This window comes from Bison bison, unplaced genomic scaffold (genome assembly GCF_000754665.1).
Source record: "Bison bison bison isolate TAMUID 2011002044 unplaced genomic scaffold, Bison_UMD1.0 scf7180017864524, whole genome shotgun sequence".
In the NCBI taxonomy this organism is placed as follows: domain Eukaryota; kingdom Metazoa; phylum Chordata; class Mammalia; order Artiodactyla; family Bovidae; genus Bison; species Bison bison.
Genome location: NW_011495075.1, coordinates 1178337 through 1202679, shown reverse-complemented (window position 1 = coordinate 1202679; position 24343 = coordinate 1178337). Strand labels below are relative to the sequence as shown.

The window sequence follows — 24343 nt, the reverse complement described above, 5'->3', positions numbered from 1 at the left end:
GGGGGCCCCGGACCAGGTGCCCTGGGGCGGAGCGCGGCCGGGGACCCCGGGAGGGGGCAGCCGCACGCTGGGGCCGTGTCTGTCTGACAGGCAGAGCCGGCTCCGACCCGCCGCCCCAAGGTCCTCACCGTATAGCGGCGTCCGTGCGGGCCTTTCTCAGTCTCCAGAGTTGAAACGAAGTTGACGGAAGGAAAGTCTTTCTGGAGATCATCTTATGCCTGCATGAGCCACCTCTTTTTCTGTAAAATGGATCCTGTAGAGTGATTGGAGCGCTTAAAGAATAGTATGCTACCTAGAAACAGGAGTAGATGAGAATTTAGGGTCTCGTTTTCCCTTTTCGTATAAAACTATGGTTGTGAGTTGTGGATTTTTGAAAAGCATAGTTTGATTTAATTTTCTTGGATCCTTACAGATTCCACATACGACAGACTCTTAGTAACCTTCCAATTTCATTTCCCAGAAATTGTCCTTGAAGCAAATAAACAAAAATAAAATAATAATAACTGAAGCTTGTCAAAAATCAAGAAATTACTTCTATTAATTTTTTAACGTGTAGCCTGTTGTTGAGTTCATTTAATTTATGCGTACAAGTGAACTTTACAAGTGACTGGCTGTGGCCATAAAATTAGTAGTAGAGTTTTGATAGGTTTTCTATCCCAGTAATTCTCTCGTAGTATAGAAGAATTACTACAAATATTAATTTGTTAATATTGATGAATGAATATTACTCTAATAATTAGAGTAGGGAGACCTTTCTGTAGAACTTCAGTAGCTTAAGCTTGCATGGTCTCCATTATTCAGTGTAGGTGTTGGATCCTCTGGAGAGGGATAATGGCATCCCACTCCAGTATTCTTGCCTGGAGAATCCCCATGGACAGAGGATCATGGTGGACTACAGTCCATAAGGTCACAAAGTGTCGGACATGACTGGAGTGACTTAGCATGCAGGCATGCATTGGGTCCTCGTTTGAAGTTTCATTTTAAGAAGAAATCCAAATATAGTTGGAAGTCATCATAAATAATTGGGTGTTTCTTTAGAAAAAGTTTATTGTCACTGATACTGGCCTTTTGCTCTACGTTGAAGGCACAGTTCCTTTCTTGCATTCTGTTAATGAACATTTATTATACACTTGCTAGGAGAGAAAATACATATATAAAACTGGGTCCCCACCCTCTATAAATATTCAGCTACTTAATTTCCTTTAGGTATTAAAAATAGTGACATCACGCCTTTAAGAAATTGTATCTTCTGATTTTTACCATGAGAGAGAGCAGCCTTGTGAAGATAGGTGAGAAAGGAGTAGTTTCTTTCTACTTACAGCAGAGTGTTGACAATCCTGTCAGGTGGTTTGGGCACTCCATGACAAGGGGAATTCAGAGGGAGGAGAGATGAGATTTGCTCAGGGGGATTAGTGGCTGGCTTGTGTTGGTAATGCCAGGAAGGGAGTGTGCTCTGCTTGTGGATGTTTGAGTCTGATGGCGCCGCCTTCATTTGTAAAGCTAACTGAATATGTTTAGTGTCCCCAGGCTTTCATATATGCTCATTGGTTTTGTTTCTTGTACTTACAGAATCCAAGGATTCTTTTCATTCTCTCTCCATATTGCTTGATGAGAGGCATTATGGCTCCCAAAGACATAATGACAAATACTCATGCTAAATCCATCCTCAACTCCATGAACTCCCTCAGGAAGAGCAACACCCTCTGTGATGTGACGCTGAGAGTGGAGCAGAAGGACTTTCCCGCCCACCGGATCGTGCTGGCTGCCTGCAGTGATTACTTCTGCGCCATGTTCACCAGTGAGGTACGTGGCGAACCATCTCCTCACAAGTGGAGCCCACACACATCACCTTGTAGGCATCTCATTTCACGGATGAGACAGTGGAAGTTCTATATAATTGTGAATCTCTGTAGTCTGGTGTTCAGCGGCAGACTGTGGATACCATCTGCCATTTGCACGTTAGTTTTCTCATTTCAGAATGAGGAATAGCAGTAGGACACATTCTCGTGGTTATTGTGACAATTACCTGAGAAACTTACACGTGACGTGCTTAGAGCAACGTCCAACGTGTAGCAAACACAGGTGTCAGCTACTGGGTTTTCCTTACCAGTGTTTTATTCGTTTTCCTATTTTCTTTCTTCTAAAGTTTAACATTTTAAAGAGTACAGGGGAAGAGGGAGGAGGGAAGCAAAGAGGAAGAGCAGTCTTCTTCCTTCTCCCAGGGGAGCGTTAGTGCAGCCACAGGTGGGTGGCAGAGGACTGGTGCCTGGCTGTGTGGGCACACGAAACATCGCCAGAAAGATGCCAACTTGGGAGCACAAGCCCTTAACCAGGGAATTAGGGACAGGCTGGCCTGGCAAGAAAAAAGGTGGTGCTCGCACAGTGTTAGGAAACAGGCTGCCGCAGTGGTTGCCTGGCAAGACACCCAGCGTGTGGAGGAGCTGCTGAGCCACGAGGGATGCGGAGAGCTAGCAGAGGACAGCGCTCTCAGCTTCCAGGACTGCAAGTCTGATTTTTTATTTTAAATAAATTGTCTCGATTATGTCATCTACCAGTACTTGTACGTAAGCCTGACATACCTCGTCATGGTGATCATGTCGTGATGACGACAGTCGCCGGCTGGGGCCAGATGCTGTGTTAGACGATTGCCTGTCCCACTCACCCCAGGGGCGGCTGCTACCATCTCACTCTACACGTGAGGAAGTAAGGTCTCAGGTACGAAATGCCTTACAGCTTGTGAGTGGTAGAGAGGATTTAATCCTAAGTTAACTTGGTTTGCCATTCCCTTCTCCAGAAACTTAAGTTGATTCTAACTTTGATGTTTGCATCATAAAGCCAGAGTCGTATGTGATGCTGAGCCGGTGCTCAGCCCGTGGCTGGCAGGGAGAATGTGGAAGCCTGACATTTGCCCCAGTGGACCGTGTGTGAGGTGCCCTTGCAGATGCGGTCCTGTACTGCCCCCCACAGTGTCTGCCGGTGAGCACCAGAGCGCTGGTGTTCAACTGGGCCAGGACAGTGTCACCCGGCTGCCAGCAGGAAACACGGAGGACTCGTCACACGGTGTGCGTCCTGGCTTCACTCTTTCTCTGCACATCTGAAAAAGAACTCCCTTTTCATTTTTTTCTCACCAGGATTTTGTAGTCTTCCTTTAAAAACTGACATCAGGCAAGAGAATGGTGAATGGTTCGCGTCTTTCTCAACTGAAGTGTAATTGACCTGCAGTACTGCGTTTGAGGTCACAGCGTGGTAATCCGATACAACATAAGATGATCACAAGTCTAGTTACCGTCTGTCGCTCTTCAGAGTTATTTCAGTATTACCGACTGACTCCCCACCCTGTGCGTTTCATCCCTGGGACTCATTTATTGTGGAATTGGAATTTCGTTCCTCTTAATTTCACTTTGTCCCTCATCTGTCTCACTCTGTCTGACTTACCTAACTTAGTATTAAGTGTGGTAACCTCTAGGTCCTTCCATGTTGCTGCAGATGGCATTATTTTTATGACTCTTTATGACTGAATAATGTTCCCCTTGTGTGTGTGTGCGTCCCCCACACATATACCGCGTCTTCTTCACTCACCCGCTGATGGGCGTTTAGGCTGCTTCCTGTCTTGGCTATTCTAAGCAGTGCTGCTGTGAACACTGGAGTGCATGTGTGTTTTCAGATTAAAGGTTTCGTCTTTTCTGGAAATATGCTCAGGAGCAGTGTTTCTGAATCATGTGGGACTCTTATTTCTAGTCTTTTAAGAATCTCCAGACTGGTCTCTATACCCTTGAATTTGTTTTTAACACTAAATGATTTAAACAGAAGGGTCCAGAGACCTGGATTTTAGGTTCGGTTCTCTTAGAAATTCTGTGTGAACCCTAACGACCATCTGACCTCACTAGGTTGTCTGTAGAACAGAATGATTAAACTTGGTGGTGTCTTCATTCTCTTCCAGCTCTAAATTTCTCCATAAATGCGGTGCCACTGAAATAGCACAGGGTGAGGCAGGAGGCCTGGCTTCAATCTGTCGCTTGTTATTAATAGTGAAGACCTAGGTTAAGTCGTGCTGTATCTCTGAAGCTCAGACCCTTTGTGTGTTAAATGGCCGTGACATCAGACCTAATAGCCTTACCAGGCTGCTGTGACCATCAGACGAAATAATAAGTGAGAGGCACTCTGCAAAATTGTAAAGCGAGTATTAATGTGAAATACTGCAGTTGCTGCAAGTTCTTAGATAGTAAACTCATTTTCCTATTTAAACCATTTGGCTAATGGGACACAGGTTACTGACTAAGAAACTCCTAACGTGAACGTGCTTATATATTTCTGTTCGTAAATACTTACAGTTAGTAAATGTTTTTCCAAAATAATGTATTGGTGACATTTTTTGGTTTGGGGGATTTATTTTATTCTTGGCTTTGTTAGAGAATGCTTTTTGATTATTACTCTGGACTGAGAAGGAATCAGAGTTGATAAAGATGTTTAGTTTATAATGGACGTGCACTGGAGTTTTGTAAGTAGTTGAAATTCCTAAACTAAGATCTAGTAAAACTTTCATAAGGTAACCAGTTTTCAGATAGTTACTGTCCTGTAAAGCTGAAGATTTCCACCGTAGACAAACCATTTTCTATGCTTATTTGGCCTCAACTATACTCATAGCCCCAAGGATATAGTCTAGACTGAATGTACTACCAGTAATTCAGTAATCCCCAGAGAGAATCAACCCAGTATTGGAGGAAGTATCAAACAATCCAGCTGTCTTCAGTGCTACAGTGGAACGCCCTCAAGGTGGCCAGCGTGCAGTCTCAGGACAGGTGGGCGGTGCTGGCTCATTCTGGAAGGTCTGCAGCTGGAACTCAGCGAAGTTCATGTTTCATCTGAAAAGCCCATGGACGCTAGTGGCATGCTCATGGAACTTTTGGTTGTATTCCATGTCTGCGTTTGTTTTAATACGAGAGCAGCATATTAAATTATTCACAAGTAAAATTGATATTCTCAGAAGGTGTCACCTCTGTGTGCTCTTGGGTTGCACATAGCTCCCCCATTTGAAAGGCTGCAAATATATGCTGTATTTCCTTTGCACAAATCAAAATAGACGGCCTTTTTTTGTTAAAGACGTGTATGCAGTTAATATTGTTAGATCCCTTCACGTGCTCGGATGCGAGCCTCTGCCTTAACCTCGTGTAATTGCAACCGCCATGATCGCATGCCCTTTTCACTTTCAGCTCTCAGAGAAGGGGAAACCGTATGTAGATATTCAGGGTTTAACCGCCTCGACCATGGAAATCCTGCTGGACTTTGTGTACACGGAGACCGTGCACGTGACTGTGGAGAATGTCCAGGAGCTGCTGCCCGCAGCCTGCCTGCTCCAGCTGAAAGGTATGGCTGTGGAGGCGTGTGCCCACAGCGGCCCGCGGCGTTCCAGGTCGTGGGAGTGGGGGCACCATGGGCCTCGGGGCTAATGCCCATGGCTGAGAAGCTGAGGTTTTGTCGCAGTGTAGAGGAGCCTCCAGGTGTTCGTCTCTGGCTCTTTAGTAAAGAGAGCACATGCTTTCTGTTTGTAAAAACATGCAGGAGGGGCTAGTAGAGGCCTTTCCTTCCGTCTGTGTGCACAGCCGTCCTGTGGGGGGCATGAGACACAGTTACAAGTCATGGCCTCCATGGAGGGGTGCTACAGCAGGTGCCCGGGTGGGTGAGGTGGCTGGGGGACCACTCACAGGGGCCCTTTAACCTTCTGAACCATAAAAATGATCTATTAAACATTGAAGTTGACCCACAGAAGTGAAAGTGGAAGGTTTTCACAGCACTGGCGATGGTGCCCCTTCAGGTGCCGACCTGCACTGACCTCCGGATCTGCTTCTGTTAGCTTTAGCCTTTAGAACACGACCGAAGGAGTGCGAGGCCTTTGCATTAGTGCCCAGCTCTGAATGAATGCTACACTCGGAGCTTTTCAGTTAGAGAATTGGGAGAGTGTTACCAGCCCCTCCTGTCTGTCCTTCTTTGGCGTCTTTCAGTAAGTCCTTGTGTGGAGGAGGGATTAGGTGCGTTGTGCTCAGTGACAGTTGGTTCTGTAGCATGGCGCCCAGGAGTTTTACAGGCGTGTCTATAACTGTGGCGGTGTCTGTAAACACAGTTCCTGCACTTGCTTTAAGGCTGCAGCACACATTTATAAAGGCCTTGCTGAAGGCTGCAGAGCACGTAAGACAGAAACAGGATTTGCATTCCCAAAGAATGACATTTCTAAACTGATTCTTAGGCATTGAGCCAGGGTCCCTCTGATCCCACTCGGAGAGGTTGTGACCCAGGGACTGAGGCCTGTCCCCCACCAAGTGTCCTCAGGACCCCTGTCTGTGTCTGTCTAGGCGTGAAGCAAGCCTGCTGTGAGTTCTTGGAAAGCCAGCTGGACCCTTCCAACTGCCTGGGCATCCGGGACTTTGCTGAGACTCACAACTGTGTTGACCTGATGCAAGCAGCTGAGGTTTTTAGCCAGAAGCATTTTCCTGAAGTGGTGCAGCATGAAGAGTTCATTCTTCTCAGCCAAGGAGAGGTGGAAAAGCTCATCAAGTGCGATGAGATTCAGGTACCTACCTGCTTGGCATCCGCTCTCTTCAGGACTGGGCCAAAGACCAAAAGGCAAGATGGAGCTACTATGCTTCTATAGCAGGGCTTTTGGTCAGGTGTCCACATTAGTGCTAAGGTTTGAGCACGTGTCCCTGAAGTTATATGCCAAATGTATTTGCATGTTTATGGGAGGGAGTTCACTTCTTCCTCAATGAAATCTGTGGTCCCAGTGGTTAAGAGTCACTATTAAACAGTATGGAATAAGCAGAAATGGGAAGTTAAGTAGATTTTTTAGGATACGTCTCTTGTTACCCCTTCAACTTGTTTTGAAACATGCGCTGAGAATGTCTCCCGTGCCCTGGGTGCTGGGGAGCTGAGAGAGAGCAAGGCACAGTCTTGTTTTCAGGGGATTCACAGTGTTGTAGTGGAGACAAACGAAAAGATGCAAGTGCTGACAGAGTGTCGGGAGAATCACGAGCCTGTTCAGAGTAAGGAAGAAGAAAGGAGAGGAAGCTTCTGGGTCTAGATGAGATGGCAGAGGAGGTGGCTCAGGAGGACCGGACAGAAGGCTGGAGGCCGCAAGCAGGACGCAGTGGTCTGCACCTCTGGGCGTGGCGGGCTCTGCTGGCCGAGTTGGGCGGCGGTGGCGTCCCGCCAGCCTGCGCCCCGTGTCCAGGGACGCCACCCCGCAGCGGGGAGCTTGGGGGCTGGTGTAGGTGTGTACCTAGACGGCACCCCGAGTGTGCGCAGCAGGGCCATCGTGTTGCTGAGGCCGGCAGCCACCTTGGCGGCCCAGCTCTTCCGTTAGCTTCTGGAAGCACCCAGCAGAGCCTCGTTCTCGGGGAGGAGTCCTTCTGGGGGCTTTGCTTCCCCCACTGAGGAGACGGCGATCCTCAGGGAGGATCCTCTAGGGAAGCTGAGACTTCCTCTCTCTCTCTCTCACTGTCCTCAGATAACAATGAAAAATGACTGTAGATGACTGGATCCCAGAAGTTCATGGCACCTCAGTATAAACAAGAGGTATTAATATATTGGAAGGAAAGTTTGATCCTCTAAATGCTAGAAAAGGAATTTGTTACTTAAAGAAAGTCTGTAATATATTTAGTACGCATATTCAGTAAGCTGATTTACTTTGTTAAAACTAGGATTTTCATGTAACAGCAAGTCTTCAGTATATCTCCTGTCAGCGTTCACCCAGCTTTGTGTTGGTGCCTCTGCCAGGTGACTTTTCTGAGGGAGTTTGACTGGGGCACGTCCACACCCTTGTTTCTGACCCGGTTCACGTGTGCTTCACGTCTGCCTAGGACGCTGCTCCTGCAAGGGCTTTGGGGCCGAGTGTCTGTGACCTGTTCTCGCCTGTGCTCACCTGTGGGACTCGGGGGAGCTGGGTCCTCGCACGGGACGCCAGACTGGTGGTAGAAGGGGCCCCGCAGACGTAAGCTTCACTGTGAACAATCACAAAGTAACCAACTCCTGGTTCATTTATCAAGTATTTATTGAGTTCTTCCTGTGTGCCCAGAGCAGTTCTGGGCTGGGGATCCGGTTATGGACAAGATGGACCAAAAGCCTCGTACCCTGGGGTTTCCATTCTCACGGTACCATTCTTGGCATTTTAAAGTGTTATTAATTCTCAGAACCATCTCCAGTTTCCGAGATGAGTCATCACCCACACATGGCTCAAGGGGCAGGACTCGGCCGCCCTCGCCTCCCGACCGTTCTGGCGACCATGGGGCAGGGAGCTGGCTGCCCCTAGTTTGTTTCTGCGTGACCGGATCAGGGAGCCTTCGTTCGAGAGCAGTGGAGACTGTGAATAAAGCTGGCTGGAGCGGGGAGGGCAGGGAGCTAGCCTCTTCAGAAGCCAGGACTAACTCTTCTGTACCATCTTCCTCAAGTATCTGGCAAGAATGGTCTTTGCTTTTTTCAGCAAATGACATTTTTTTCTCTTTCATGTGCCAGCCAGAAGCACAGGCCAGATGTCTGACCGTGTTGCTAACTAACGCCGCCTCTGCGCCACGTAAAACAATAGCACCTGAGGCAGCGGGGCGGGTGTCACGTGCGTAAAGCAGCACGGGCTTCAGAGTCGCTCTGGAGTGGCTGTGGGGCAAGTGTTCCTAACCACTCATCTTCAGATTCCTCTCCCATAAAATGCCGAAAATAGTTGTACTCAGTACGTAGGGCTGTTCTAATGTCATAAAAGAATTCTCTGTGAAAACTTATTGCAGAGAAATTTTCTCTGTAGTGAAGCATTAATGTTGGGGGTTCTCTCGGTTTAGCTGTTTCTCTGCAATGCTTGTTTACTCCGTCTTTACTAAGGTCAAGGATCTCTGCTTATGACGGAAAAACCCCATTTTCAATGGATGTATTTCATTGAAACCTAGAACGTGTCAGAGTCCAGCACTCAGCTGTTCAGAGCTCTGAGCCCGTCATCCTTGCCAAAGCCGAAGTTCATTTAAAAACTCACAGCCACTCTTCTGCACCCTCCCCTGCGCCTGGTCCCTCGGCAGCCTGGGCTCGCCTGAGCCCCTGTACGCTCAGTGTGCGAAGCCTGTCAGCTCTGCCATTGTCTCCGCCTCGCCGCCTTCTGCCTGTTGGGCCCAGGGTAGCCCCGTCTGGGCTCCCAACACGCAGCCCTTCTCAACCATCCTCCGTGGTCGTCAGAGTAACTTTACGAAACATCAGTGTGGTCCCGTCACTTACCTGCTAGACGCCTTTTCACGGTTTGGAGAAAAATCCAGTCTTCTGGGTCAGGGTTTGCTTCTCCAGCTTGACCTTTTCCGTCGCCTCCCTCGCTCATCCCGCCACACCAGGCTCTGTCGTTTCCCAGGCTGTCCAGTAGAACGTTCTGTGAAAATCGGAAGGCCCTGTGTCCGTGCTGGCCAGTTCACTGACCCCAAGCACTGGCGGCCTTGAGCACTTGTAAAGTGCGGCCCGTGGGACTGAGAAGCTGAGTTTGTTTTCCCTAGCTGCACCGCGTGGCTTGCAGGATCCCAGTTCCCAGACCAGGGATCGAACCAGCTCCCGGCAGCTGAAGCGCCGTCCCAACCACTGGACTGCCAGGGATTCCTAAAGCGGGATGTTTCGTTTTAGCTCCGCGTGAATTGATGTAGACGCCAGAGCACGCGGGGCTCGTGCCTGCGGTTTTGGACAGTGTGGTTGTAGGGCTTCTGCAGGTGCTTCCTATCTGCCAAGGCTAACTGCTGCCCCTCCGCCAGGTGGAAACCTACGGCTCCTAGAGGAAGGCCTTCCCTGTCCCGCCAGTCTGCGTAAAGAAATCTCAAGTTCAAGTCAGTCTGTCTCCAGCCCCTGGACTTTTCCCGTTTGATACGTAATAACAAAGTGGGATTGTTTGTTTTTCTGACTTAAGTTATCTCCCCACTTTAAGAGGAAGGTTCATGTCTGATTTGTCCCTCCAGAACAGTTCCTGGCACTTAGTAGGTGTTAGGTAAATCCATCAAATGAATGAACGTTCGGAAGCATTTTCTGTCCTTTCAGTTCTTGGGAGAAGTCCCCAGAAAGGCTCCTCTCTCTGGGCGCTGTCACACTCTGAGAGGACCTCAGGACAGGCAGACTCCGGGGCCTGGTCCTCGGGTGTCGGTCTTGTGAGTCCCGGTGCTCACTGTACCGAGTGCTCGTCCAGGGACAAGGTTTCATATCCCGCCTGTCACATGTAGCTCAGACCTCAGTCCCCCAAAAGATTAATTCTATGTATCGTCTCAGATCGCACGGCACTGTGCAGCGTGGTCGCTCAGGTGCTCATTGATGATGCTTTGCAGACTCCGCGTTCCTTGCGTTGTTTGAAGGGAAGTTCCTGCTCGCAGGCCTGGCTGAGGAGTTGGGGAGCAAGGCTGGACGTCCTTAAACAGCACTGTGAATAAATGTGTCCTGAGAGCCAGCTTTGAATAGAGCAGCAGCTTCCCCTTTTGCCTACTAAAGTTTCAGAAATGACCGGAAAAAATTTAGGAATGGAGAAAATTCTGAATTAAAAGCTGATTTGTGACTGATGGTCTATTAAGTACCCTCTCTCTTAGATGTTTTTCACCCAATCTGACTATAACTCTTCTCATGATCTTAGCAAGTTGTGTCTGAAACGATTGTTTCCCCAAGAGCCTGGCTCTTTCTGGGAGATGGGAGTGACTGGGGGGAGGGGAACGGAAGATGGCTCCAGAGCTCCCCCACAACGTGTCCCGCGCCTGCAGGTGGATTCTGAAGAGCCGGTCTTCGAGGCTGTGATCAGCTGGGTGAAGCACGCCAAGAAGGAGCGGGAGGGGTCCTTGCCGGACCTGCTGCAGTATGTCCGGATGCCCCTGCTGACCCCTCGCTACATCACAGACGTCATAGACACTGAGGTGAGTCGCCAGGACGGGCGTCTCTGCAGCTTCACGTCCTGCACCCAGAACTGGTTCCCCTAGAGGCAAAGCACCCCCGGAGCCTGTCCCGGTCTGCCCGGGACGTGCACAGTGCAGGGTCTGCAGGCGGTCACCGGGCAAGTCGGGCTCCCAGCAGAAACGAGAATCTGTGGCTTCATTTAATTTTGCTCTTTGTTGTCTTTTTGTTTTGCAAGCCCCTCATTATTTTGCATAGCAGTACTGGATGATAAGTTTTGTCCCTTTCTCCATTTAAAAAATTATTCCAAAAAAAATTTGTTCCATGAGAGGGGACATAGGTAAACCTATGACTGATTCATGTAAAGCAGTTATCTTTCAATTAAAAATAAATTTTAAAAAATGCAAGGCAAAAAAGAGCAAAATAAAAAAATTTGTTTCAAATTGCTTTGGAAAAGACACTTCCCTTGTCAAGTCTCTCTATTTTTGACTCTGGAAAGGTCAGCTTGAAAGCAGTGTGATGTTTCACATCAGCTTGGCTCCTGTCGTGTTTGTTTACAAGCATTTCTTCAGCCTCAGTTCCCTGTGGGGCGTTTCCTGACTTTCTCCAGGAGCCACCGGGACCACCCTGGAGACCACCAGTCTGTAAAGCGTGGGTGAGGCTGGCCCAGCCCGTCTCTGAAAGTTCATCACAGACACGCCTCTCCAGTCATTGGCATCAGGGGGCTTGCCAGCTGCTTAGTGTCATCTCTCAAACTCGGTCTCGTTTGTGTAACTTCTTCCTATGGTCCATTCACGTACCCTCACCTACCTTTGAACCATGTGACGTCTATTCAAAACAAACCTTTTTAAACTCATTTCCGGAAGCCCACGGCCTCAGCCCTGCCGGCAGCCCTGCTGAGGCCCCCGCGCTCACTCTCCTCCCGCTGTTGCAGCCTTTCATCCGCTGCAGCTTGCAGTGCAGGGACCTCGTTGACGAAGCCAAGAAGTTTCACCTGAGACCTGAGCTGCGCACTCAGATGCAGGGGCCCCGGACGCGGGCGCGGCTGGGTAAGCTGGCGTCTCGTGTTCGCTGTGCCATCTGGAGCAAGGCCCTCTGCCACCCTGACCTTGAGTTCCTAGAAACCAAGGGCATCGTCCCTTCTAGTTCATGTGGCTGTTGGGAGGGTAAGAGGAGATACGGGGGGAAAGCACTTTACAAATGTCAAGTGTTAGGCAGTGTAAGTCCCAGCTGTATTTCAGCGTATTGGGGGCCTGTGGGTTAGAGCTCTCTCAGATGCTGTGCAGTCAGTGAACCATCTGCGGCCCTGCGCCTCCCTCCTCTGGGTGGAGAGGAGGCGAGGAGGAAGCCTTGTGGGTGAGGCAGGGGTCCGGGAGGTCGGAGGCGGTGCTGTGCAGCGGGTGAGGGCCCGGAGCCGAGCCAGACGGCGGTGCTCACCCGCGATTACCACTCACCGGGGGTGTGAACTTTGGCAGGAAACTTAACCCCTCTGGGTCCATCGCCGCATCTGTGAAACAAGGGTCCTCACAGCTCCAGCCTTGCAGGTTGCTGTGAAAGGGAGTGCGTGCCGCCTCCGGAGGCTGTCACCTCAGTGGACAGGCCTGGGCTCAGGTCCCGGCAGCCGCTGGCTGGCCTCCACTGGCCTGAGCTGACGCCTCGGCCTCTGAAACGAGGAGGCCAGATGAGACCGTGCGTGGAAGATGCCTGGTGCTCCACCTGGTGCGCGGTCTGTGCTCACGTGTGCCCTCGATTCCCGCTCGCTGTCCCAGGAGCCTAAGCGTTTGGCAGCTTATAAATTACTCTGTGTACATGAGGTGGTGTTTTGTTGTTATTATTTCCTGTTTTTACTCTTATCTGACTGTGGCCTCATGCGTGCTGGGTGTTAATTGATAATTAAGCCTTTCATTCATAGATATAAGTAGAGTGATTTATCTCATTCTAATGGCAGAATTAATAGGTCTATAGAAATTTTAGAAACAAAGAGAAGCAAAAAAGTAAACGAGTCATCTGTGATTCCACCACGCAGAGATGCTGCTTTTTGTTGTTTTGTTTTTAAAGGGATGCCGTTCTGTTGATCCCTGGGAGATGACAAAATGTGGCTTGTGTCTCATGTTGTATACAGAGATTTATAATCAGCATGAGATACATGGAAAAAATATAAAAAGAAAATTTTTGAAAAAGATTGAAGGACTGAGTGAAAAATCATGAGAATATTAGAAGAAATTATAGGAAAATATCTGTATTCTGGGTGGCCTTTTTTTCTATTTTGATAAATACACACAACGTAAAATTCACCGTCTTTCCATCTTGGATACATTTCAGTGTTAAATACCGTCATACAGCTCCCACGTCCAGAACCGTTTTCATCTTGCAGAACTAACGCTCTGTATCCATGAGACAGCAGCCTCCCTTCCCTCTGTCCCCTTTTAACTAAAATAGGAAAACTTAGAGCCCTTCATGGTTACTTGACTGCATCAGGTTTGTTCTTTTTGTTTTTTTTAATTGATGGCAAAAGGCAAAGACATGGACTGGTGGACTGGGAGAAAATACACTCGATACATACGACAAAAGGTTAGTATTTCTACTATAAAAAGAACCCTGCGTGGCAACAAGAAAAAGAGCAGTGACCTCGTAGAGCGGGGGAGCAGTGACCTCGTAGAACGGGGCACAGGAGCAAACAGGCAGCGCCCAGAGCACCCTGTGAGAGGGAATGCTGGGCGCCCGAAAGGTGCTTCACCCGGAGGTCTGGGCGAGGTGCACAGCCTGTGTCCCACCTCGGGAGTGTCCTGTGAAGGAGTGTGCAGTATAGACGCAAGCACGTAAGAGTGCAGACACAGACATAAGAATGTTTACGCAAATTGCTGATATGGAGAAAGAGAGTGAGTACAACCTGCACGCCAAGTAAAGGGGAGGGGCTGGTTGAATTCTAGCATGGCTGTACCATGTGACGTCAGGAAACTTAAAAGGCGTTGAGTCAGATTCACGGACTTAATTGTGTACACTGAGTAGGGGAGAGGAAGCAGCAAGACTTCCGGGTGTGTGTGTGTACCTGAGCACAGAAAAGGGTGTGTATACAGGATAAGCACTAACCTCTTAATAAAGTGAGAGCGCAGGGGGATATTAACTACTAAGGCTTTGTTTCCATACCTCTGTGTTATTACCATACGCTTGTGGTTACACAGAAAATAACAAATAAGTATTCTCTAAATACCAGCTGAGCCAGTGAGGTGGTGCCAGGAACCTGGCGCTCGGAGACAGGACATTCTCCTTGCTTTGGTTCCTGCTCCCAACTCCGTCACTTACTCTAGTAACTCACTGTCTGAACCCGGACAAGTCCTTCAGCGCCTCTGGATTACCACCAGCTGCACGTCAGAGGAGTTAAGTCAGTCACTAGAGTTCTTTCCAATACAGAAGATATGTTTCCTTTTTGTAGAGCCAAAAGCGCCCCAGCCAGTTCATAATTGCTCGTTAAGTGGCGCTACAGTGACACTCCGTGTGAACCAGCCCAGAGGTGGTTTAGAGGTCAGTTCCTGACCTTGTTTGAACAGGCAGCAGAAAACCTCTGTGGCTTAAAGAACTTGCTTGTTGTCCTGCCCTGGAGGGGTAAGAATGTGATTCTGCACGCCCGCATGGTGCTGAGGTCCTTTTTTCAGAAGTCCTAGGAAGGAAATAATGAAAATATTCCCAGCTGGGTTCTTAATTTAGCATCTCTGTGTTTCCACCTTAGCATGAACCGTGCCAGCCGTCCTGTGCTCTGCCGGCCCCTTCGGGAGGCTGCTGAGCCAGTTACCAGGACGATGGCCCTTCTGCACACAGCACAGGGCAGTGAAATGCACAGGAGTGAGCGTAGCATGCCCCATCCTACACGTGGGGTTCTGTTTTCCTTACTACCCTTACCTCTTACTCTCACCAGAGGTGTAATGCAAATTGCAGCTCCTGCCTTGTCACTGGCTCCTTTCCTGTGCAGGTGGAAATGCAGGTCCTGAACGTGTCCTTGGCGTTCCTGCCGCCTGTCTGCTCTTCCCTCCAGCAACGCACCCCAGGGCATGGGCGTTCCCCCAAAAACAGCGGTGACCAGGCACTGCTGGGAGGCCTCGGTGTCAGCAGTGTGCCTGCACACACAGTTCTCGTCATGTGTCTTAGACACGTTTTCCTCCTCGTAAACGTAGAAGTCCAGCTTGACAGGCCCCCATTGGTTGGCAGAGAACTAACAGGCTTCCTTCTGCTCAGCCGTTTCCCCAGTTCTCCTTCACAGTAGGCAGACTGCTGGAATAATGGTCCCAGTTCAGGGTCCAAAGACAGTGAGACCCTTGGGAATTGTTCTGAGGGAGGAAGACTTCCAGGCACAATGCAATAGAAGAAATTGAAAAGGCCAGTGTTTTTGACCAAATAAAAATCATGTACCACATTGTAATGGTCAGCTAGGAAAATAAATTCACTACAGCCACAGCAAAGGGTTAAAGTACTTTGTAAAGAACTAAAAAAAAAAAAAAGCACATAAGACAAAAACACTAGAGACTTGAGTGTATGGTTCACAGCCAGGGAGGCCTGTTAAATATAAGGGGAGAAGTTCAGCCTAACTGCTAATAAAGTCTTATTAGTGATAAATAATACAATAAATAAAATTTCTTGCCTATCGAAGTATCAGAGAAAAAATGCAGTGCTACAGAAAGTAGAATGGATTGGCACCTTTAAGTGTTGGTGGGAATGTAGTTTGTCTCACCTGTCTTATAGATCAAAAGATTCTTTAAGGTTCACGTTCTTCACGAGGCAGTGCTCTCATTTCCATGTTAAACGGGGAAATGTCTCATATTCATGGACGTTTATCACAGGATTCTATGTGATTATTTATAATCCAATTAGCAGCTCCTGAAATGCCTAAAATATTAAATCATAAAGGCTTTTGTTAATATCTTGAGAAAATGAAATGGAAACAGGCTGTGCTGTGATGTGTCCCACTTCTGCTGTGTAGACATTCAGAAACAGAACTGGAAGGAGACAGTCTTATGTTTTGGGGTCTTTGTGGAATTACAGATAAAGTTTTTTCATAATGCTTTTATTTTCAAGCTTTTTAACAGTGAAAATGTGCTTTATATATTACATGTTTTATAATCACAAGACGTAAAACTTTTTTATCTTTTTAACCAAAGGGCGGGTCATATGCAAGTAAGGGCGACAGTCATACCTGCTCTTGCTTTTTAAACTTTTTAAAAGGAAATCATCTTTGTGATAGAAAAAGCTACACAGGCTAAACAGACATCAGTATTGCCTAAAATTACGTTTTCAGTGTTAAAACACTGGCCTTCTTACCCTTATCAAAAGCTCTGTTGGCACTGACATGAACTCCAGCTGCAGTGGGAAGTGAATCAGTTCACTCACTTGGCAGACAGGCTTCCAGCACGGAGGCTCTTTCAGGGACGGTAATGGGCAGAGAGGCTCGGGGGCCGGTGGTCTTGGCGCCCGGGTGCTCAGAGTCCTGAGCTGCCGAGCGACCCCACGCTCACCCTGTCCTCTGTGAGCCGGGGCCAGCCGGAGCCTGCACCAAAAGCCTTCCTGCCAGTCAGCTGGTCCTCTGGGTGTGCACATCACAGCTTGACTCAATGGAGTTTGCTTTACCGTGTGGTGGAGTTTGCTTTACTCTGTGGTGGAGTTTGCTTTGCTGTGTGAAGCATAGGAAACCCCTCAGCTGTGGGTGTTTTCGCTCAGCTGCCCCTCCGGGGTCGTCATGGCCTTCCCACCCATGCGCACGTCAGAAGGAGAGAATTGCTGGGGGGAGAAGGGCGTAAATGGGAGAAAGCACTGCCAAGGAAAACCCTGGCCCCCCAGTTGGAGGAGCTTAAACATAAAATCAGTGTCTTGCGAAAGGACCCTGTGTTCAAATGCTTTGTTTGTGAAAAGGAAGTGACTGCTCACCTTGGAGTAGGGCCTACCTACTTTACTTGGCAAGTACACAGAGAGGTGCCCTCTCATAAGAGGAGGTTAAAATCCGTGGCTTTTGTGTGGGTTATTAAGGAAAACAGAAAACATATATAAAAGCAGAATAATCAAAGAATTCCCCCATACCTGTCACCCAGTTTCAACAGTTACTGACCTGTAGCCTATGTATTCTGAAGCAAATCCCAGACAGGATAAAATTCCATCCATATTATATTATGCTTTTGTGTGTGTCTCTGAAAGATGAAACATACAACCGATTATTTACCTTCGTCAGATTTAAGTACATGTTCACATTTCCGCAGTTTTCCCGTAATTTACTTTTCTTTGTTTTTGAACACTTCAGCTGCTCCAGTCAGGATCCAGACAAGGCTCACATGTTGCACTGGGTTCATAGCTCTCTCTAGTCTCTCTAAAATCCACAGGCTTTTCACTCCTGCTTTGGTTTTCCTTTGCAGTTTATTTGTTGAATTTCCCATGATCTAGATTTTATTGGCTACATCCCAGCAGTCTTATTTAACACGTTTTCTGTTCCCCGTGTCTCCTGTAAACTGGTGGTTAAACTAGACTTGATCAGTCTTGATAAAATTTAAGATTGAGCTTCAGTTTTGTGGCACAGGCTCTCCACAGGCGATGGTGGCACGCTTCCTGCTGAGCGGTTTGTGTCGTTCCCCTGCCGGTCGTGGCAGCCGTGACTTCCCTGGGGGCTTGTCTGTGTTTCCTGTCAGTTTAAAGGTACTCCGCTTGGTCTTTCCAGTCCAGGTCAGCTAAATGCTCTCCTGAATGTCCTGAAATGCCCCAGCTAACTTCTCTACAGTAGAGCAGCTACACAGGGAGTTTTCTCAAAAGAAATATTATTGGAATATTATCCAGAGAAGTCCCTAGGGGAAAGGGGAAGACACAGAAGCTATCAAAATGCCTCATTTGGTAAGATAGTAGAGAAAAAGACTCCCTTTAAAAGTCTAGCCTTATGGTCGGTTACCTGGCAGTTTTGTTGAATTAACAGGACATGTGGTCATGGAGTTGGCTAATTTGGAAAAATTAAGGTCATGGAAAAGATTTTTAAATTTATTATTTGGTTCCTAAGCCACATCTCTCAAATTTTGGGAGCCAAGGTTAGGAGAACATTCTTTGCCATCACAAAGAATTCCTGTTTTGAATTTTACAGGGTGAGAGAGGCAGGGAGCTCCTCCAGCCTACCCTTAGAGCCTGTTGTGGGCTCAGCTGGAACCGTATAGATGGGTTGATGAGGCGTAGGGTGTGCTCAGGCTTCTCCCATGCACAGAGGAGCCTCATGGGCTGCAGTCACGGGGTCACGAAGAACCCGAGGCGACTGAGCACGCACGGCGTGTTCAAGCATGCCTTCTGGGCTTTAATGGAAACTCACGTCGAAGAGATTCGGGTTCTCAGGAAGCAGCAGTTTGCTGCTGGGCAGCTCTGTGGAGGCCTCCCGTCTCGGACGGCTCCTCCTGGCCGCGCGGGGCAAGGCGCCCTAGTGCTGTCTGCACTGCCCCGTCCTTGTGGGCAGTCAGCCGGCAGCGCGGGAAAACGGCCTCTCTCCTCGCTTGTCCTCAGGAGCCAACGAAGTGCTTCTGGTGGTCGGCGGCTTCGGAAGCCAGCAGTCTCCCATCGATGTGGTGGAGAAGTACGACCCCAAGACGCAGGAGTGGAGCTTTTTGCCAGTAAGTTGTGATGGAACCAGGCCCAGGGAAGGAGCTTAAATGTCCGCATTCCCTAACTCCGGGTGGTAACTAGCCCAGTCCTCAGAGTGGAGAGGCCTGGTCACAGCAGCGCGTCCTGACAACAGGCAGTTACAGTAGTCGGTTGTTGACTGACTCAGCTTCAGGAGTACCTTCAGCCCTGTGTGCAGTTACACTTGGCTGGCCCGCCGCCATTCCCATGCCTTCCCCGGGCCGCCCGAGTGGTTCGCAGGGTGCCTGCCCCTGCCCTGTTAACCTGAGCACGGTGCTCAACTGTCCTGGACTGAGCTGGTGTCTGTGGGACCCAGGGTCTGTGTCTCCTTCGGGGTTTCTGCTTCAGCGCAGTAACAGAGACGTGGGGGTCTTTTGGTCATTTCTCATGACCTTCCAGGTCGTTGGGTCCTTGCTCTTAGGGAGCAGTGCACTAGTCTCTTCCTGCTTCACGGAAGGATGTTGGTCTTTAGCGCAGTGCTTATGGAGCGGGAAGGAATCGGATACTGGATAAGGGAAGGACGGTAGATCCTCTGGAAGCCTTAGAGATAGACGTACAGAAGGCACTCATTGGTAAGAGCATCAGTGAGCAAGAGGCTTTCGTCCAGTGGGCAGGCAGCAGATAAACCGCTGCTCAGAGGGCTTCACGGCCGCAGGTGAAGCAGCAAGGTGCGGAGGGAAACCCAGGAAGGACCACATAGATGGGGCCTGAGACCTGCCTGGCTGAAGTGGCAAAGGCGCCTCTTCTCCCCCGACCCTAGAGCATCACCCGGAAGAGACGCTACGTGGCCTCGGTGTCCCTCCACGACCGGATCTACGTGATCGGCGGCTACGACGGCCGCTCCCGCCTCAGCTCCGTGGAGTGTCTGGACTACACGGCAGACGAGGATGGGGTCTGGTATTCAGTGGCGCCGATGAATGTCCGGCGCGGCCTGGCTGGAGCCACCACCCTGGGAGGTAGGCTGGTGCACAGGGCAACGTGTGCATTTCGGGGTGGCTGGGTCGGGGTTCACACCTCTCTGTGAAGTGCGGAGGCTGCTGGCGGGGTCAGTCACGCCTTTCTGCTTTCAGACACTCCCAGGCGTCTCAGTGGTGGCGTTGGGGCTGGTAACTCAGGTCCCGGCGCGCTGAGAGGCAGCTGGCACCAGTGGTAATTTTGCAAATTCCCATCTAGGGAGTGTTTCTGAAGATTCCATCTTACTCTGTTCTCACGTGTCTTAACTGTGCTGTCCTCTTTAAGAAAGACTTAATTGATTTATCCCTTAAAAAAAAAGTTGTTTTTGGCTCCAGGCATTTGGAAGAGTTGTGGGAGATTTGTAGAGGAGTCGTTAGAAACCTCTCAGTCTCTAACGGCCTGTGACTCCTTCATCCTGAGCAGATATGATCTATGTCTCTGGGGGCTTTGATGGAAGCAGGCGCCACACCAGTATGGAGCGCTATGACCCGAACATTGACCAGTGGAGCATGCTGGGCGACATGCAGACGGCCAGGGAAGGTGCCGGCCTCGTGGTGGCCAGCGGGGTCATCTACTGTCTAGGTGTGCGGGGTCTGGGCAGGGCGGGGGCGGGGCGACTGAGGGCAGCGGCCTCGGCGTGGGGTCCCTTTCACCAGAATTGGCTCATAGACTTCCTCCCCCTAAAAGCCTGGTCTGTCCCAATATAGTTTTCACTCACTGGGATTCTCCTTTCCGTGAGAGCAGAAGACGGTGCTGTCAGATTTCTCTCTGGAGCCCTTGAGGGAGAGCTGGAACTAAGAGCATCAGTGAGGCCCTTGAGAAAGGCAGGCCGGGAGTGAACATCAGGACTGACCATTCTTTCTGGAATGGTTCCCGTTCTGTCTTTCAGGAGGATATGACGGCTTGAATATCTTAAACTCAGTTGAGAAGTATGACCCCCATACAGGACACTGGGCTAATGTCACACCAATGGCCACCAAGCGCTCTGGTAAGACCAGGCAGGTCCCGGGGCAGGAGGCGGAGCTGTCAGGCATTGCCTGGGCAGGGGGCTGCAGGCCTGTCTTACTGGCGACCTAGGAAGCGTGGGTCAGGGCCATTCTCCTCAGTGCCTGTGTCCCCTAAATACAGCGGCATGAGACACAGCCCAGACTCTCACTGGGTTAGTGTGAGAGCAAAGCCTCCTTGCCTTATCTTTTTGCGCCTGAGTCCCTCCCTGCATCCTAGCCTCCAGCCCAGCTCTGTGCAGTGACACGGGCTGCCTGAGGGAGTGTGCACGTGCAGGAGTCAAGGGGGTCTTCCTGAGCCCTCAGGCTGGGGTAGAGGAACAGAGAGCCCAGCCTCCGGGTACCAGATGCTCCAGACCCATCACAACCCCTCTCCTCTCTTTTCCTCTTTTTTCACTCCTTTTCTCATGACAAGGGTTGGGCTCCGAGTTAGTGAAAGCAAGATGACGGCCAGGCAAAGAGGGTTGCAGGTGGGTGGCTGTGCTGGACTAGATCCTCCAGGCTGTCTGGCCCTCGGCCACTCCGGGGCTCACCCAGCCGTCAGTCAGGGTTTTGTTTCTAGGATTCAGATCCTCAGCTCAGCAGCCTTCATCTGCTGTGCCCTTTCCTCCCCAGGTGCAGGGGTAGCCCTGCTGAATGACCATATTTATGTGGTGGGGGGATTCGATGGTACAGCCCACCTTTCATCTGTGGAAGCCTACAACATTCGCACCGACTCCTGGACAACAGTCACGAGCATGACCACCCCGCGGTGCTACGTCGGGGCCACGGTGCTTCGGGGGAGACTTTATGCAATTGCAGGGTGAGGGGTAAATCTGGCATCCAGGGCCGTGTGATCTCATGCACGTGTGTGGTGGAGACAGGGTTTGGTTCCGCAGAGAGAGGGCCCCATGGCAATCTTAATGTGGGGCCATGTGGGAGGGGCCTGGGCGGGGGCATTTGTGGGGCGGGGCTGTGGGCCGGGGCTTTGTGGGGTGGGACCTTGTGGGGAGAGGGCGGGGCGGAGCCTATTGAGACTGGTCGTGGGCGAGGCCTGGGGGGCGGGGCGGTGGGCGGGGCTTTGCGGGGAGGGGCTGTGGGCGGGGCCGGTGGAGGTGCGCCTTTTCTCCCTCACTGCTCGCCCTTTCCCCTCAGCTACACGGGAACTCCCTGCTGAGCAGCATTGAGTGCTACGACCCCATCATCGACAGCTGGGAGGTCGTGACCTCCATGGGAACTCAGCGCTGCGACGCCGGCGTGTGTGTTCTCCGAGAGAAGTGACTGGGCGAAGAGACAGTTTGCAGAGAACCAAGGGTCCTTTCCAGAATGTCTGTCTCAGTGTGGGGAGGGGATTACAGGCTCAGTGCCGCCGCTCTGATTAAGATTATTTGACACGCCCTGGCGTTGGGGGTGTCCCCGAGGAGGGTGAGCCGCAGACTCGAGGGCGGAGGCCGCACCCTGCGTGGGTATGATCGGCCAGACTCCTCTCTTCCTGGCCGCGGGGGCACTTGTTCCTCACCTTTAACTTAGTGTGCGCTCCAGAGAATATACCTTTAAGTTGTGCCTCGTGTGCTGTGAAGAATTAAGGTGAATATGAACTCCAAGGTGTGGGCAGTATCCAGCCTCGATGGTTGGAAGGGTACCAACTCTCTTGCTTTTCCAAGAATAAATCTCTTTCCTAGTCTACAGGTAACAGGGGCAACACAGTTCAGCTCTGGAGGAAAACGAGGAAAGAGCTCTGTCAAAACCTCGGGGGCCTCAGGAGTTGGGGAACTGGGTGTCCAGTGCAGGACGGGAGCTGGATGCGGTGGGGTGTGAGGGAACCTGCAACACGTGGAAGGCTGAGGGGGCCCTAGACACAGAGCAGCAGAGCCAGCACGTGTTAGCTGAGCAGCAGTGCAGGAAAAGTGTCCCAGACCGAAGTTCCTGTGACTTCACCATTGCCCTGCCTGCCGCCGCGCCTGTATCCCAGGAAGGCTTTCTGCTGAATCAAGGACTGCTTTCTCCGCTGTTGCCGCCCGTACTGTTTAGGGGGAGGGGAGGAGCGGGGATGGCAGCCACCGGATGACTCCCCTCGTTCTTGTGAGGGCACACTTGTGCTAAGGAGTCGTTTTTACTGCTGTGTTTTGTACATGTTGTCTTTTCTTATTAGAACACCCCTTCCCTCCCTTTAACCTGGATCTTGCTCATCCCAGGACGGAATAGTCAATGACAACCGAAATCCATTTGCTAGTTTCAGTCCGCCTGTCCTTCTGAACTCCTTCCAAGGCTCCCCTGTGCTGTGCAGTGACCTTCCTGCTCGGAGAATTGGGAGTGTGGGGACAACATGGTCACCTAAACAAGGATGCACTTTCCCTTTGTTCTGAAATTCCTTTTTTTCCTCTTTCCCTGAGTTGTATTGACCTAAAGTTCATTTTGTTTGTATTTTTTTAAGAAAATATTAAAAAAAAAAAAAAAAAAACAATGGTCTCAAATGCCTGTGTTTGTGGCAAACCAGCACCATCTTCCAGACATTTTGGGGGACAAGGCATAGGGACCTGCTGTAGGTCTTGTCTCTTCGACCCGTTCCCTTGTGTGTTTGCCACTAACTCTGCTGTGTCTCTGTTAGACAGCTCAGAGGTCTCCGGAGACTCATCAGCACGAGGTTATCTGAATGGCATATTCATGGCCTCCCCTCACACTTGGACATGACTTGGAAACCACAGGGAACAAAGCGGAGGCAATCTTGGGGTAGTTTTTTACCCGCTTGAATTTTAGGGTTTTAGTTGCCCCAGTCCTTTTCCCATTTCCTTGGGTTTTGTGCCACGTGACACAAATAGCTATGCAGAAGGCTCACAAAACTGCAAAAACCCTGATATTTCCAGAGCAGAGGCAAGGGGGAGCCAAAGAGGTTCAGGAAAGAGGCCTGCCAGCCTTTCCCTAGCAGATGGATTGTGCTGCTGATTAAACCAAGTTGTGACACTTGTGACTCATTCTCTCAGGGAGGAAGAGGGGAGGCAGAAGAGTGGGGACCAAGAGCCGATGGCCCTAGGCTATCTTCACTGGTGACTTTTGAGTTTCAGACCAATTTCCCAAATAGTTCTGAGAAGAGTGTCATCTAGGTAAAGCTTTCTCTGACTCCCCAGATAGAATTACTCCTAACTGGTGCTTCCAATTTACTTTGTTCCGTGGATTGTCTTTATCAAATGTCCTTGGGTTTGTGTCTGGCTTCCTGTTCAGACTGTGTTCTCCAGTACAGACTGCCTATCATCATAGTATGCTCATATTCTATAATTGTAGAATATTGTAGTATATTCTATAATTGCTTAGCAAAGGTTGACTTAATGAAGGACAAAGAGAAGAAGAAAAACATGCCTACCAGGGTGGTTGGGTAGACGAGACATTCCTCACATGACTTGGCTCCCCTTTCTATTCCGCTTCCCTTGCCACCTCGGGAAGACCGCGCCCGCCACACTACAGCCAGTAAGCTAGACGTCTTAAGACTAAACGGGGAGAATGCGAAACTGGAACGACCCAGAGCAGTGGCTGCAGGCCATGCCTGGATCCCGAGCCCCGGAAGGTAGCCCTTCCGACCGTACCCCCATAGGGAAGCGCTTCAACACCGAGTCTTGCCTCGCAGTGAGCGGTCAGTGCGACCCGAGCAGAGAGCAGCATCTGCAGCTTCCAGGCACCGGTCTCCGCCCCAGAGAGCAGGTGTCGTGCGCACGCTACTGCGGCTGAGATTTGCTCTGAGATCGGGACGTCCCCGCCGCTCTCGAGACGAAGCGCACATCCGGACTGGCCCAGCTTCCACCCGGTGTGAGGGAGGCCCAGCGCCTAGATGAGCCCGAGCAGCGCCCCGTCACGCCCCAGGATACACCTGTCACAAAGCCACGCCGACCCCAGCCGCCCGGCCCGGAAGGCCCGCGCCT

The 24343-nt window shown here is 50.3% G+C and overlaps 1 protein-coding gene across 1 annotated transcript; it reads left to right on the top strand.

Moving 5' to 3' along the window:
• The first annotated feature begins 1569 nt into the window (after positions 1 to 1569).
• KLHL12 (kelch-like family member 12) lies at positions 1570 to 22890 on the top strand. The gene is given in 11 exon segments (XM_010831068.1): positions 1570 to 1803; positions 5211 to 5364; positions 6348 to 6565; positions 10743 to 10892; positions 11804 to 11918; positions 18379 to 18485; positions 19256 to 19451; positions 19873 to 20031; positions 20339 to 20437; positions 21069 to 21262; positions 21588 to 22890. Coding segments are annotated over 11 exon segments (1713 nt in total). The 5' UTR covers positions 1570 to 1608; the 3' UTR covers positions 21714 to 22890.
• Positions 22891 to 24343: the final 1453 nt, after the last annotated feature.